Consider the following 16,824-nt stretch of genomic DNA (forward strand, 5'->3'; position numbering starts at 1 on the left):
ATGATTAAAAAAAAAATATATCCAAAAATATGGCATCACCATTATCCAGTATGGTGTGTACATTTTTTGGCAATTTATAAAATATTCAAAGTGTTTTTCTGCTGTAGATTTAGATATTTTTAAGGAAAAAAAGAAAATCTCTCATACTGCATTAACTTTGTTGAAGAGTTTTTTTTTCCTACCATACGTTTAAAATAAATGATAACTTTTAATATTTGTAGCTTTGTTGTGACGTGTCATATTTCAGCAGTAAGTAAACCGCTGTTAGTTAGTTAAGTAGATATGGTTATGCTGAAAAGGTCTTTCTTCATATGTCTGTGCACCATAAATTGTAGCAGAAATGTTTGCACTGCAGATGAAAAAAGAATTTAGTCCAGTGATGCTCAGCCTGAGGGAGAGGATGACTTCCTGATTCTTTAAGGATGAGACAAATTCAGATCAAAGCTGCATTTTTTTCAGATTGTCTGAAACCAGTTTCTAAATGTATGAAAACTTGCAAAAACTGTATTTAGAAGTTCTTATTAGGGACCTTGTACAGTTGTATAACATTTGGTTATTTGAATTACAGTGTGGTACACATAGATCTTGGACTGCAGAGCAGAAGGTAAAGAAAAAAGCCAAGAAAGGAAAAGTAATAACCATCACCATTAGCCTGTTGAACCATCAGCTTGGCCCTATTATCATCATCATTTCTGGGATGTCCTCACTTTCATAGAGAGCTGAAGCCTGCACTGTCTACGAACTAGCTTCTGTAACACATTGTGTTATTTCATTGCAGTTTTTCATCTGTATCTCTGAAAAATTCAGACATGTTCTGGATGTTTTCTGTCAACATTCTAAGGTAAGAGAGTATCTAAGAGTGTAACGGAAACTTGAGCACCGTGTCATTTTAGCAAAGGTTGCAACAACAAGCAACTCATATTGGCATTAGTCTCCTAGTCATAATTACAAGTTAACTGTAAAAACTACAGACTTGCCAAACTGGTGAGCCACCATCTGCAGTTCAATGTAAACAAAATACAACATTAATACTGGAACATCCACTGAAGCTAATCACACAGCTAACTCAAAGGGAGCTGGCTGGTCTAACACATTTGTTTTGCCAATATGTGGTTTAACTTGCTAATGAACTTTAGCGATATGACATAACAGCTTTCATTCTGAAAAAAATGTTTTTTGTTTGCTACAATGAATTTTGAGCTTTCTTGTCAGGTAGGACCCAATGACTACTGCAATCAATTTGAACAACGCCTTTTATTTTGGCATCTTTGAAAACTACTCCATGAATGGCAGTTTCGGACTGAAGAATGAAAGATGTAATCAGGATGGATGTTAACCCCAGTGGGTAGCAAGAAAAAGAAGAACAGAGCACTCGGTGGGAACACACAGGGCTGCATCACAGAATGTGATCTAGGCCATATTAATAATTGATGAGCAACATTATCCACTGGGTCATGCCTGATCAGTGTCATAGTCAGAATGCTTTCAGAGCCTGTTTACACCCAGTATAGCATACGGTATGTCTTGGGTGATCCTACCACAAGTGGAAAACGCTGAATGTAAGTGTAAACGACAATCAAGATGCACTGTGATTTCATCAGTCAAATCACTTGCAGATGGGTCCTGGAAGCATATAACCACTTATCGTTTTTAGTGTAAAGACTAATGTGTCTTGATGCCTCCCCAACGCAAATTTGTGAATCCTAGGATGGCAAAGGATTGGCCCATTGTACCCAAAATCACACCAATCCCACTCCTCTTGCCTAAACCCAACCGATTCAACCAACAAAGCCACGAGTACTAGCCACTCACAGGGAGAGTAGGACGGGAAATCCTTTGGCTATCCTAGGATCACAAATTGGCGTCCCCAATAAGATGTCATCAATACAGGATGTGGTGGCTGTTTTGTTAACAGCTCACACACGCGCTATAACTTCCCCATTTCACAAAGGGTTGATTTTGCACTATGAAAGAAGATGTGCCAAATTCTGCTAACAGCTATCTTCAGCTGTACCGACACAAATTCTACATGCCTACCAAGCATGCTGGTGAGCAGCTTGTAAGAGTGTGGATGTAACAATTGTGCATGGGGCCCTTAGACCTTCTAGGGTAAGTGATGTAGGCAGTAGAAATCTGAATACAAGTGAACGGCGATATGTCTCAGCTGTTCACTGTGTTTGGATCACCAAAACACATCTTAATACATGGTATAGACAGTATCTTAGGTTATTTTGACTGCAAAATGTGTGCACCATGCACTCCTGCATTCAAATTTAAGAAAAGTCTGATTCATTATGTTGTTTATGGTCTGTTAATTAATAAGATGACTGATCAATGTGTTTTTAAGTAAGTGGATATTTGTTGCCTGCTTCTGTACTAATCCGATAATTCCAACGAATGTGTAACCCTGTGTATCATTTCCTTCTCTGCTTCTCTTTACTTTTGGTTTCTGTGTTTTCTTCTCTGAGGATCATTTGACACGTTCTGTGGAGCAGAAGAACAAAAACAAAAGCTCACTCATAGTAGCACAAATTTACACACACGGCACACTTGGAGAGAATGCAAAGACCTCAGGCCCAACAGAACAACAACAACAAAACAAAAAGAAAGCAGATTTGTGTTTGTGTGAAACATCTGAGCTCAGCAGGAGAGACGAGTACAGGAAGGAGAAAGCATAAAAACAAAACCAGCTTGTTCTCCACAGGCGAACATTGTATACATTGCTGTACATGCTAACTCAATGAATCCTTAAACATTTTTTTTTGCCCTTTTAGTATAAAAACACATACTGATGTACATTATAAAAAAGGCTTTCCTTTTTGCAAAAGAGCAGTGTTTCTCTTTAGTCGGCATGTATCGCACCGACACGGTTATGTATACATTATTTACAAATACAACCGTATAAAAATCTGTATTTCTCTTGTGTTCGTGTATTCAAAAAACAAATACATCAGATAGGTTCAATTTTGTTGTGAAATGTTTCTCAAAGTCCTTTAATATACAGCGACAGAGAAGCTGGGAGACAGCAAGAAGGCTGGTACACCTGACTCTTGAAAAGGATGTAACACTTTAAACAACATAAGATATAAATAAATGCTGTGCACTACTATGAACATGCTCACGAGTTATCGCAAGACACTTGGTCAAAAAACGTCTAGTTTCTGGCGAGTGTTATCACACAAGATCTTTCTGTCTTTACATAGTAAGTTACTGCATCTTCAAAAGTCAAAATCTAGTGCCTTAAAATATGAAAAAAACTGTGAACATCTGAATTTTATCATATTATCCCACCAGTCTTGACTCATGCTTCCATGCAACTGGGGTCACCTCTGCCTAAAGAGGACTTTGTTGGTATTGTAAGGAAAACAAATTCATTCATCATTCATCATTTTGCTGACATGCTCAGTATGAACAGTCCAACTTTACAGATATGTGTAAAGTTGGCTGTTGCAAACTCAACTCTATTCGCAGACAAGAATGTTGACAATTCTGCAATACATTCAAATATCATCCTTGTCTCGCCCGACGACACTTAGGCAGTGTGCCAGGTGACACTATAATGACGCTATGGACACCCTTAAGAGTCTGTATAAGAGACATCAGGCTTTCAACCAACTATGTAAACCCATCAGTGTCATTATTAGATGTTTAAAGCAACAAGCTTGGTATGAAGAGCATGAAAAGTGGCTTGGTCCAACAAACACAAGACTTTGACCTTGCAGACTGGTGTTTGTGTCTTTCGTGAAACTTGAAGTAAACTTTTAGCTATTTTGTCACAAATCTTTAGTCACTCATTAGTCATTAGTGCGATAACTCACCCGATTAACATAAGCAACATGTTTTTCCTAACCCTAAACAAGGTTTTCCTAACTCTGACAAAGTACTTTTATTGCCCAAAGCTCACAGCGGTCTGCTTTTTATTAATGCGCGGCAACTTAAGTGACGCAGCTGACCCTTCCTACAAAGTCTGCCTCATTATAGTGATGCTGGGGGCTTCTCCCCAAGTGTCAAAATATGACAAGTATGGATGGGATCTCAGTGCAATGGCAACCACTTTTGGAGGTCTACTTTTCCAAACAATTGTCATTTTCTAGAACATATGTATATGGAAACTACACCATAGTGGTACTGTTAATGATGATTATAGTGGGGTCTAAATAGTTCATGGAAGCAGTGATGCAGTGCTATGGTGTTGCATAAAAATACAAGTAAAGAAAGGAGTGATCGTGCTAAAGTGGTCTCCACCTAAAACACAAGAAAAGTGTTCTAATGTTAAACATGGACATGCTTTTACTATCTTAGGAAGCCAAATGTGAGCCTGTTGAGATGAAAAAACAAGCATGCAAAGACAAAGATCATATGGTGTTGGAGAAAGCTAGATGTTTTTAACCAAGTAGTTTGTGATAAGGATTGGAAATCAGACCCATCAGTGCAGTCGTAAAATAAACTTAAAAACTTAAAACATCCACAGAAACATATAAATGTTTTCACACAGATTATTTGATCATAAAAAACAAAGTAACAAGAGCTTTGTCCCAAACTAGGGAAAGCTAAAGTGGTAAATAGACAAAGAAAAATGACTCATCCTTTTGCAGAGTCAGGCGCTGACAGCAGGGGGAACTACAGTCAGATATGGCTGAAGGTCTTTGCATTCGCACAGAAGGAGAGATTTGTGAATTGGGATGAAAGTGAACTGAAATCAGAGATTATGTTACTCGTTGATGCCAAAGAAAGTCTGTGTGATGTGCTTCTTCTTGCCACAAGTGCATCGACATAAGGCACAGGCACAGTTCCCCTCTTTCAACAGAGTGGCTCACGATAGTTTGTTTGTCCTTTTTTTTAAAAAAATGTCCCAGTGCAAGAAACAAGTAGGGTGACCACCACCGAGGTTCGAGCAGGTAACATTAGACAATGACATATAATCTGTTTTGTGTGATTAAGAACAGGGTGTTGAGCTGTTTATAATTGTCTTCAATGACAGAGTAGTAGGAGGGTGATGCTGTTTTGGCAGGAGGAGACATGGACGAAATTTATGCAGGCAAAAAAGAACTCTGACAGTCATGTGAAATTAAAATAGCTTTCTATTCAGTTCAAAGGTTTACATTGAAAAAAGAAGGAAAAGAAAAACCTATTTAATAGACCAGTGTTTTAGCTGTTGAGGTTTTTTGTGGCAACACTTGTGCCATGTTGACGTCATATCACAAGAAGTGTAAGAAGTGGGCAACATCTCTCAGCTACAACATGGAAACAATCGGGTGTTCAAAATATCAAAAGCCCAGCTAGTGAATTATTAGTTGCTAACACTGTCTGAAATAATTCAAATAACTGAATGCAAACTAATTTGCATGATTTTTCCCAGTTGGGTGTGCATGATAGGACATGAACATGGCATGAGTTATAATTTGTCATAATATACTATGAACAGATTGTAACAAAGACCAAATGGGCTTAAAATTGTGTGGTATAACTTTAGTTTAGAGCCTAAATGAAAACTTTCATTCTGTCTTTTGGACTGAAATGAACTGTGGCCCAATAATTTAAAAGTCTGGATGTTTTTACACTGTTGCTAAATCATAAAGTTTAGTTGTGTCCACAAGACTCTAATGTGGTTTATATATTGTCACATAGGCATGCTAATAGTACTTAATACATGTATACACATCTGGATCTGGTATGGGTCCAGACCATGGATTTTATAGTAAATATTGATGACATGGCAGCTCCCCAAATGTTTACTCAAAACATATTGATTTCCCCCTGGTGGCTGTCTGCAGCATAGGTCATAAACCTTACCTTAACCATGATGGTGGACAGGACATTGGCCAAACTAAAATATCGACATACCTGCCAAAAAAATGTATACCTCGAAGATATTTTTGGGCATTTTAGGTAGTTATTGTTAGATTTTCTGATAAGTTTGGTTTCAGTTAGTTGTCTGATGCTATAAAAAGTGGGTTTGATGTCATGATTGACAGCTGTGTGTGGCAATCAAGTCCTTGTGATCAATGGCTCTACTCTTGATTGGTCGAATGGCAGGAACTGGATACAATGGAATTTCTACTGTGCAGACTCTGTCTCTGAATACTGTCAACAAGGCAAGATTGCCTTATCGAGGATATTTTGGCTCCATCTTTGTACATTGGGAGGAAGCGGAGATGTGTTGTGCATCTTTTTGTCTAGTCACTGGTTTGGACTGAAGTGGCAGTTTATAAAATGCCTACCTTTGAAACTTTCTGACTCCTTTGAATGTATTAAGAGAGTTGGATGTGGCGCTGCCTGCCAACCTTGCTGTCAATTTGTCCCACAGGCAACTTGCGGTACATTTTCAATCCACAAAGGTGTAACAGTATTTTGGTAAAACTTTCCCAGAGCCTAGAAAGCGATTTAAATGTGAGTGACATCATCCCAGTACAAAGTGTATCGGCCAAGCGGATGCATAAGCTAGAAACCTTTTTTGGCATGTGGCCGGGCAATTTTCATTCAAGTGAATGGGTGCCATTTTAGACTTGGGTATCCAGTTCTTATAATAAATTCATGCCAAGTCCTGACACAATGCATATTAGTAGTAGTCGTAATTAAGTTCTTTTAGCATGCCTATGAGGCTTTAAAATGCTTTATGAAAAACAGGAAATACTTTAATTAGCTCAACTTTGGTAACCATCAGATGAGAAAATAGGACAAGAAAAACAGAGGGGAGGGGGAGTGGGTGGGGCTTGTTGCCATGGGTGATCACCCTAGTGATTCTGGTACTGAAATGCTCTTCAGGGAGAAAGGGAACAGATCAGTGTCTCTTCTTGTAAATCTCTGGAGATTTTCCTCTCAGATTCTACCAGGAGGCTCCTACGAGCAAAAAGTGTGACTGTGTGTGTGTGTGTTAATGTGTGTGTTTGTGTGTGTATACCATGTTAAAATATGTAAACTGTGTGAATGCATGTATATATGCGAATGTGTGCATATGCATGTGTGTACACAATTAATAAATAGGGTCAAACCGATATATTACCAATACTGTTGTTAGTGTTTGAGGGTCAATATGATGGAGGTTCCTCTCTGACCCCAGTTTTATTAAAATAAAGTTAAAACCTACAATGAAAGACATTTTTTTTGCTTTTGTTCGTGTAATTCAGTTTAAAGGCCCAATAACTCTGCTGCTGTAATGTATGTATAAAGAGCTGAGAGAGATGTGTACGACACTCAGTTGAGAGTTTTAGTGTCCTGTGATGCTCTAAATGCCAATCTCAAAGGCTTTTCCACTCTGAGAAGTATAAAATTGAGGGAGAAAATATTTTTAAGCACTGAAATATTGGCACAAAAGATCAGCAGTCAGCAGCTTTGATCCAAAATTTTCGGTATTGGCTTTATCGGTTGAGCCTAAATATCAGTCTGAGTGTTTGTAAAGTGTATGCATCAGTGTGTCTGTATAGTTACAGTATCTATGATTGTTTATACTTCCATCAGCTCTGGCAGTCTTTCTATGTAGTGTCTGTGTTTGCTGTCCCGGAGGCAGGCGATATGTGTACATCTGTCTGTTTTTGCCGTCTTTCTTTCAGGATATCTGCGTATTTATTTATATTTGTATGTATCAGTCCTAGAGGCAGACATTGCTGCTGATCTGGCAGGTGGATCCAGTGCCGGCCTGGGAGAGGAAAAGCCTCCCGTTGGGGCAAACGCAAACCTCGTAGACAGTCTGCCTGGTCCCAGAGGACGAGGAGCTGGTGGAGGCCTTCCCCTCGGGCAGCCGCATCAAGCGAATCCTCCGAGCATCCAGAGAGATCTGTGGTAGAGGGGGAGAAAAGTGGTTAGATTGGAAAAAACGTCTTCAGTTAAAATGAGTTCTGAGAGTCTGGTACATTAGGTTTAAATTTGGACTTCTGAGCTGAAGTGTTGTGACTTTGGACATGTTATCCACTTTCTGTTTAAAGGACAAGTCTAATTTAAGTAGTTTCTTATTGGCTGATGGTGAATTAAGGTGCTGGACTCAGGCCAGCTGGACAGGACTGTTTTGTCAGTGGTCAGGATGTGTAACTTCTGGCAGAAAACCAGATGTAGCTTAACTCATCTTCAATCTCCCTAAAATCACCCATGTCACTCCTAAATTAACGTCTGCATCTGCATGTTCTGCCTTCCGTCCACATCACAATCCAACGTAGTGTTCAGTATGTTTGACCTCATTACAGTCATAATCCTCACTCTTCATTCAGACCACAAGAGTCACACATTTTCTTCCTCTACAGACAAAAACTCATCTTTTTTTCCCATCATCTTTACCTCAGCTAACCCAGGCTGAATCATGTGTCTCTTCTCATTTCTTCACTCTAATTGCTCTCAAGGCAAATCTCTTCACCCCCTCTCTTTAGTTTAGCTTTTGTTTTTCCTCCCAGAACTTCTACTTTACAGGATTGGACTCGCACAAATAGTGTCAGTGACTTATAACACCTTAGCACTCCACATTGTTGGTTGCACAGAATGTTAAGTGGTCCAGATATTGAGAGTCACACTCAATAGCGGCATCTATCCAATTTCTCTGGCATCAGATCTTGCATATTAGAGATTTTTCTGTCCATACTTGCAGGTCTTTTAGACATTCAGTGCGCAGTGACAGGATAGCTGAGCGACTGGAGTGAATGATAAAGGTCATGTGTTGGACTTGAAGCTCACAGTGTGAATAGTAATGCATGGAAAAGTGATATCAGTGAGAAAAGACACCCAGAATGCACTTGCTTGGCATCATCTCTGAGGACAAATCTTACAGACTGAGGCAGTGGTAGTTTGGGGGTCTGGTTGTATGCTCCCCTGGGGAGATTTTGTTCCTTATTACGGTGGCTGTATGCACAATTTTTTTTTATTTTTCAACATTTTTTTAAATCATTTGCAATAATAAAATATCAAAAAATCTTACATCATTTGTGGAAAAGCATAACAGCAGCGCCAAAGAACAACAAAATCATCCCATGAAGCATACATCTTATTTTGTAACTAGTTGTTCTCAAAGGCCGAGCATAACAGAAAAAAAGCATGAAAAAGTTTAGTGTGTGCTTATTCCCAGGTCATTCCTCTTGTCTCCTGAGGACTAAAAAGAGCAAATACCAAAAAAATTCTTCTGCCACACCACCACAAACACACACACTCACACACAGCTACTCATCCACTCGTTTTACTCCCTTCAACCCCACATTGATTGGAACAAACTGCCTTTCTCCCTCTGCACAGACGCAAACCACTGCTGCATGAATCCCATCTCTCTGCCCTCTCCTCCCACCGGCCTCCCGGGGCTCGTCTAGGGCCGGCCGTCTCACTGGCCGAGGAGAGGAGGAGCTCTCCAGCCATAAAAAAGGTACAGGAGCCATTACCAGGCGCCTCTGGGAGGCATCGCCATCAAATGACCTGGAACACTTTTAAAGCAGAGTCTCAGCTGACTTCTTCAGACAGCTGCTGTTGAACAAATCTTTCACCACGAGGGGCAGAGAGTGTGAGACACTGAGAGAATTTGTGTGTAAGTGTGTGTGGCTGGACAATCATCATGTGTGTGTAAAGATGAGGGTGTGATTGTGTGCTAGTGAAGGACAAAAGTACAAACAGATTAAGCAATGGAAAGGTAAGACTTACTGTGTAGTTAGATTTTCACTGGCAAATAACCTTGCGGAGAAGAATCAGTTATACCAACACAAAGTCTGTGTTGGGAGAGTAACACATTAGCAGCAGTTTCAGTCCTCCACAACTGTCTATACAGGATGCGTTCAAGCACAGTACTGAGATTGGACACCTTTGGCAGTGCTAAGAGCCCAATACACAATCACTGTAGTTATGCACACTTGGATGGATTACTGAATGTGCCTTCTAAGCAAAGTGTCAGGTGGTTCCCTGACTTTCACCTTCAAAGTGTCACTCAAATTGATACTGACCAGGAGGACAAAAACAAAAAGACCACAAAGAGACACAAAACAACTACGAGGTGACTCAAAATTACCGTGAAGAAACTAAAACTCACAAAATTAACACATGTAGTGACCAGGGAAAGATTAAAAATGACCACAAAGAGACACAAAAACACTGCACAGAATGACAAGGCAAAAAAAGCAAAAAAATACAAATTTAACCCCAAAAAGAACAAAAATGCCCTCAAAGACATAGACAGACATAAAGCAACAAAAAAAGTCACAAAACCAAAGAGACACACAATGACCAAAAAAGCCACAAATTACCTCAAAGAGATATAGAATAACCACAAAACAGTAAATGATGACAAAAGACTAAAAACCACAACATTAACATGAGACACAAAATAACCAAATAGCACACCAAATTACATAAAAGAGACACAACTTCACTTTAAAAAAATAAAACAACTGGTCACAAAATGAGCACAAAGAAAGAAAAGAAAAGATCAAAAAGACACAAAACAACCGAAAGGAGACACAGATTGACTATAAGGTTAAACATAATGACAATAAAAGACACAAAATGACCTTAATGATCCACAAAACAACTACAAGGACACACAAAATGGCTACAAGACAGCACAGAACAACCAAATAAGACAGCTGTATTATTGAAAATGGAATCTGGAGTCCACACTTGATTTGGGATTGAGGGGAAAAAATGCAGCACTAGCCTCTATAGGTTGCATCCCAGCTGGGTGTAGTTAGGTTTGCTCTGTTGTACTTGTGGCCACACCCAGTGGTAATATAGCATGGTACAATGATCCATTAGTATATTAGTGCTGCACATGGTGATGGTGTGGAAAAATTCAAATCACCATGTAAAAGACCAGGCATGTGTAATCAAGTGTCAGTTCTGTGACTGAGTGACTGAAAAAACACAGTATTTCACTATTCAAGTGTGTGTGTGAGTCTATTTCTGTTTCTGCCTGTGTGGTTTGTGGGTGTCTAATGACCAAAGCCACTCTGTAATTGCGGTGGTGGTGCCAAGGGGGTCCTGAGGAGAGCGCGAGTGTGTGTGTGTGTAAGACAGAGGTTTGACAAATGGACATTTGCAACACTAATGGAGTGTGAGAACGTGATTCTAATTATCTGAATTGACCATCACAAGTTCAACAGCCTCATTCTCGACCACACACCCATGAAAACTGCAGGAAGACGTGGCGAGGGGCGTGGCTACTGTGGTTACTTTTAATTGGACCGAACGGAATCCAAGGGCACCTTCCAGAAATGGCCTCTCTCTTTCTGCTCGTCCATCTCATATCAGCGGCCTGTCTTAATGTATGAAACTGTTTTTGTGGGAAACTTTTAAACACTTTCTTCTCCCTAATCCTCCTTCGCTGATTTGAACAGATCTGACATGACACGACTGGTGCAACCTAAGGTGGGAAATCCTTTTATCAGCACAGCCGACCGTGATGAATGTGAGGACTGATGTGTGTAACGAATCACTGGATGGTTGGAGGAATTTAGAAGCAGGGAGGAAAGGATGAAAGAAGGAAAGAAGCTGCACAAGGATAAGGAGTGGATCAGCAAAAAGGAGGAAAAAAGATGGTAAATAAGGAAAGTTAAAGACAGAAATAGGACAGAGGAAGGAGGAGGGGGAAGGAAAGGAACTGGAAAAGATGGATGGAAAGAGAAAGTTGTTAAAATTAGTGTGTGAAAGATCCAAAGAGAACCGAACTGGAGACTGAATGGAGGATAGGAAGGGAAAAAAAGAAAGAAAAAACAATCAACTGCTGTTCTCTATTTCCCGGCTTCTCTATGAGGCTCAGATTCTGGTGGATGGCCAGTATGTGGGAAATTGCCACCAGCCAATAAGCTAAATGCTGGTCCATGTTGGCTGAGGGAGCTAACTATTGTTCGGATTGTTGTTTGCTAAAAATAAGTTTGGACAGGAGAAATATTGAATGGAGATGGAGCCCCGTCAGCCAGTATGGCTGGAGGACAAGAAAAGTTAATTTCTCAACTTGCCAGAACACAGAGTGGGAGGTTTGTCTTTGTGTGAAGAACACATTTGAAGTAAGAGGACCGCATTTAATAAAGAAAGTTATACTTAAAAGTTCATTTCAGGGACAAATCAAGCTGTTCTCTGTGCTCAACATGTACTAATCCCAGGCCGTCAAATACCAACAGTTTCTCAACCCCCTCAGTGTGCGATAAGTTCCAAAGTAAGTTATCCTGAACCCTAATCTGTCAATGTTTAAATCCGACATGTCCTGAAGGTTTGGCTTGGAAAGCCCAGGCCTGTTGGTTCTAACATGTTATAATCACAAGTCATCTAATGCCGTCACTTCTCACAACTGTGTGAAACTTGCTATAACCATCATGTGGTCAAAGTCAGGTTTAGGTTTAAGGCAACTACTTGGTTAGGTTTAAAAAAAATAAAATCATCTTTTGAGTTAAAATTGGTAGGTAACGTGAATACATCGTATAAGTGACATTAATGCTGAAGGACAGCGTCATTTAATAACACTGTGGGTAAGCACATAATAAGCAGCACAAGTGTGCTTATAGGGTGGGCGGGTGGGGAGGTGGATGGGTCCCACAAACCACCGACTTCCATGCTTGAGTTCCCTGAGTCGATGTGTGTGTGTTTTTTTTCCACACCTTACCATGTGACTCTTTTGCCAAAACCTAACCATCTGTGACTTTGGTGCCTAATCCCAGCCATCATGACAGTCTGTGCTGTTGTGTGAACATAGGACCGTGCTGCTTCATCCCACCACATGTGCATTTGTCGACATCACGGTAGCAGCATCCAAGAGCGTAATGAGCTGACGCTCGAGGGTACCTAAAACATCATAGATTGACGTGGAAGGTCACTGACTGAGCCCAGGCCCGTTGGTTCAGATTGAGAGCGTGTTGGTTAAAAATATGATTACATCCTGGAATATGTGACTGTTAATTAAACAAAGGTCATGACAGACTGTTCTCACAGCTGACATTTGGACTTGTCACAGTAGGAAAAGCACAGGTGTTACTAATAACATAAGCTATGGCTCTGATCTATTCAAATGTCCCAGTGAGAAATTCCACCAGCATACCAGGAGTCTGAAACTGAAAGAGCTATATTAAATTCATCCACCATTAATTTTTATTATTTTACAATTGGTATGTGTCAAAAGCCTTCCCTGAAAAAAGAAGCCTGTTGGTGATGAACTTTAGTGACACACTAAGTATCACATCTCTATAGGATGTTTTATGTAGGAGAGAACCTCTTTGAATGTTTTGTTCCAAAATAAGATAAGCAAAATAAAAAAGAGCAAAGAATGACTCATAACATCATAAGAGGTTAATGATAATTTGAGTTCTGGTTTCAAATCTAAATCCTTTCCAGACTTACATTTTTATCCTTCAGAGACTGACTGATTAAAGGGCAGCTCTTTCAAGGCTAATTCCAGTTTATTACAACCAACAGTTTATCTTAACCACTTTATTCCAATGCAAGTGCACCCAAAGTGTCATAGCAGTTAAACTAATATTCCCTTACTGCAAAAGAAAACTGTGTGCTCTCAGCCATAGTAAGTATAGAGGGCCAAAGTTACAAGAGGGATTTAGACTGTGCTGGCTGTACAACAAACAGTTTGGGTAATCATTTTGCAATTTAACTTCTTTTTTTTTTCTTCCTCACAATAAGTTTGACAAAGCTGGGGATCTGTTTCAGTCAGTTGACTGTGAATTGTGACCCATTGGACAACTTTTTAGTGATGTCTCAGTGTTGCCAAATCTAAGCAGTGAACTTGATACGTAAAATGTTATTAATACCAAAACTATTAGACCTAATCTGTGATAAACCAGAATTAGCGCTATATTTTCCCATTTTGATGCAGTTCTTCAAACAGACAAAAGGTTAATTTTCCCTTGTTGGTTTACACACCTCTCCATCTTTGGACTCCAGACGCAGCTCGTTCCTGCAGATGGCCTGGATGTCTCCGGCCTCAGCCAGGATCTGGATTCCTTTTGGTGCCTCCATCAGCAGGGAGCGAGTGGGAGACTCCAGCCTGGGAGGAGACAGAGGCAGAACAGTTCTGAAAACTTCGTGTTTGGATGAGTGGGAGGGCAAATTCTCAAAACTAAAACTAAAGATAGAGGACAACAAAGAAATTGAAGGCGTGGATACGCTCAGAGATTCTTTTCTGCGTTACTATCTTCAGTAGAGAATTTGACTTTGCTCCATTTTCTTAAAGTTGATTTGTGTCAAACAGCCTAATTAGAAACTAACAAGGTCCTGTAAACTAAAGTCACGATCCTGAAGCAGCCTGTTTATTAGACTGTTTCAGCAATCTGTCATCCTGACACTGTGCAGAACGTAGCAGAGATTTTCATCACTTTAACCAATAAAAACAAACACTTCAGCTAATAAAAACCACCTGCACTGCTGTTTTTCAACAACAATCAAACGGATATGTTTAGGTGAGTAGACACACATATTTTGTAATAACAAAATTCACCTTAAACTACTGGTGTTCAGACTTTGTTTTGGGAGCGTGGAGAGAATGGCCTTTAAAAATTTTATGTTACACTCCTTCTCTGCTAGATGAAAGTGTAACATCCAAAAAATGGTCCCAGTCTTAATGTCTAACATTCAAATTAGTCCTAAAAAAAAACACACACTTCATGGACCACCAAAAATGATTAGAAATTGAGTGGATCCGACACTGCAGCCCACCTGCAAGCTGTGGCTGCTCACACATTTCTGTTCGAGGATTAAAAATCATCCCACTCCTCTTCACATCTTGACAAAACCACTCAGACCCACGAGCCGATCTTTATAGCAAGCAGCAAAGGTGTCAAAATGCTTCAGTAGATTCAGACCTGCAGAGGAGGTCTCTGTAGACTTCCTGTCACTATGGCAGTTGTGGATAAAATACATGATATTTTCTCCACAGGGAAGGTTTTCATTGATATCACACACTTTATTCAGCTGGAGGATTGTGAGCTTTTGTTCTGGGTGAGGAGCAGCCATTAAAGCTTCTGTTTATATGCACAGATTTAGTGTATGCCGTCCATCATTTGCTTTAGGGTTGTGGGTCTAAGTATTTATATCAAGGATATATGTGTCGTATGTTCATTTGGAACATTCTCTTGATTGGTTTATTTATGTCAACAGGGATTCTTGGTGAGAAGACTGGAGCTGAAAAGTCAGATTAGCACAGAATGGAGCTGCAGGCTCTGGAAGTATTTTCTGTACATTCCACTTTCCTCTAAGCTTTCTTTAAATGACATATGATTTAATGAGTCTCCTATATAATATAACGCCATATCAGCAAAATAAAATGCTGAAGTTTGTTTCTGCAAACCACAGATATGTTGCATTTGCACATTTCAAATTTATTACGAAGTTCAGATTACATGTATATGAGCTTATTTTCTCTTTAGGAGGAGGAGGGGATGGTGGATGCCGTAACACCTGAGCAAGAGGACTGCCAAGCAGCAGACAGCAGCACATTCAACCCGGTCGTATCATGTTTTGTCTTAAAATATCCAGTTTGGTAGGGCATCATACCCGCATGCAGAGCTGCTATGCCCAAGTTAAAAACAATCTATTTTCAAGACACTATCCCTGCAGATGGGTTGTTGCAAAACACTCACTTTTGGAGGCTTAAAAGCCGATGGAAACACAGTAATGACTCACAGAAAAAGAACTGTTTCTGTTGTACAGGAGAGCCTCTTAAAACTAGTAATAGTACAAAAAGGGCATGAACATCTATAGGAAAAAACAGGAGGGAACCAAGGCACTCGTCTTGAGTTTTAAACGTAGAAAATAATTATAAAAAAAACCCCAACAACAATAAATTCTTCGACGTCAAAGAATTTATTGTTTTTTATGAAACAAAGGCCTTGTGAGTACCTTGGTTCCTTCCTGTTTTTTCTATAGATGTTTTTGTTGTTTGTTGGTCTGCAGCAGTGGTCTGCAGCTTTGCAGGCATATCGCCTGGATGACATGATATTTAACATTCCCTCCACTTCCCTATGACAAAATCAGCTCATATACTACGTCACTTAAAAAACATGCAAATGTAGCATATTTGTGGTTTACAGAAATGTACAATACCAACATTTTCTTTTGGCGACTGTGCTGGCAGAATACTGTTCGAGACCAACCAAATCAGGTGTATTTTAACAACAGTTCAGGACATGACTGGTATGATTTGCAGCAACAAAAACCAAAAGAAAAACCCACACATGAGGTTTTCCTAACACTGACCAAGTGGTTTTTGTGCCTAAACCTAACCACATTACTGCAGAATTGTCACAACATAAAATTTAACATTGAAATGAAAACGAAAATTTCAATATTTCCCTGACATATGAAATGTGAAAATGTAACATGGCCATGATTTGCACAAACCAGTAATGTCAAAACTTATTCTGGTGAATGTAACGACACCATAGGTTCATGTTATGGTTGTCAGTTTTGATTATGTCAATGTTCTGTCTGTCTGTTTAACATGATTGCAAATTTCAAAATGTTGTTGATAATGGAAACAACACAATAGTTGCTGCATTCCTAAAAAATGTTGCTGAAAAAGAACCAAGACACTGAACTACTGCTACATTTAAATGAGGGCGTTTTGTATGTTTGTGCCAAACAATTTGTTAAATTATTCCCAAATACCCTTATGCATCCTGGTTGATAAATCCTTTATCTCTTTAAAGGTTTTGAGTTTGTAAAAATGATAAACACAAAGACTAAGAACATTTTGTTTTGTTTTTTTGCTTTACAATACTAATCTCAAAACGTGCACATGGCAACATTAATGGATAAAGTTAAGGCAGAAATGTTCTTCATATCAAGAGAGAGAGAGGAGGAAAAATAAGTGAAACAAAGTATTACAAGTTGCATCAGTGAAAGTAACAGAGGGTGAAACAAAAAAGAGCG

General features: G+C 39.5%; 1 protein-coding gene across 2 annotated transcripts in view; it reads right to left on the reverse strand.

The window, feature by feature from the left end:
- Positions 1-5,063: 5,063 nt before the first annotated feature.
- The window catches only part of sgcd (sarcoglycan, delta (dystrophin-associated glycoprotein)), a 307,043-nt gene continuing 295,282 nt past the window's right edge, over positions 5,064-16,824 (reverse strand). For both annotated transcript variants that reach the window (XM_042498784.1, XM_042498783.1), the window contains 2 exons: positions 13,819-13,942; positions 5,064-7,774 (listed from right to left, as the gene is read on the reverse strand). In XM_042498784.1, coding sequence (XP_042354718.1) covers positions 7,589-7,774; positions 13,819-13,942 — 310 coding nt within the window. In that variant the 3' untranslated portion in view covers positions 5,064-7,588. The remainder of the gene's footprint in view (positions 7,775-13,818; positions 13,943-16,824) is intronic.

The sequence above is a fragment of the Plectropomus leopardus genome, chromosome 13 (genome assembly GCF_008729295.1).
Source record: "Plectropomus leopardus isolate mb chromosome 13, YSFRI_Pleo_2.0, whole genome shotgun sequence".
NCBI classification, from domain to species: Eukaryota; Metazoa; Chordata; class Actinopteri; order Perciformes; family Serranidae; genus Plectropomus; species Plectropomus leopardus.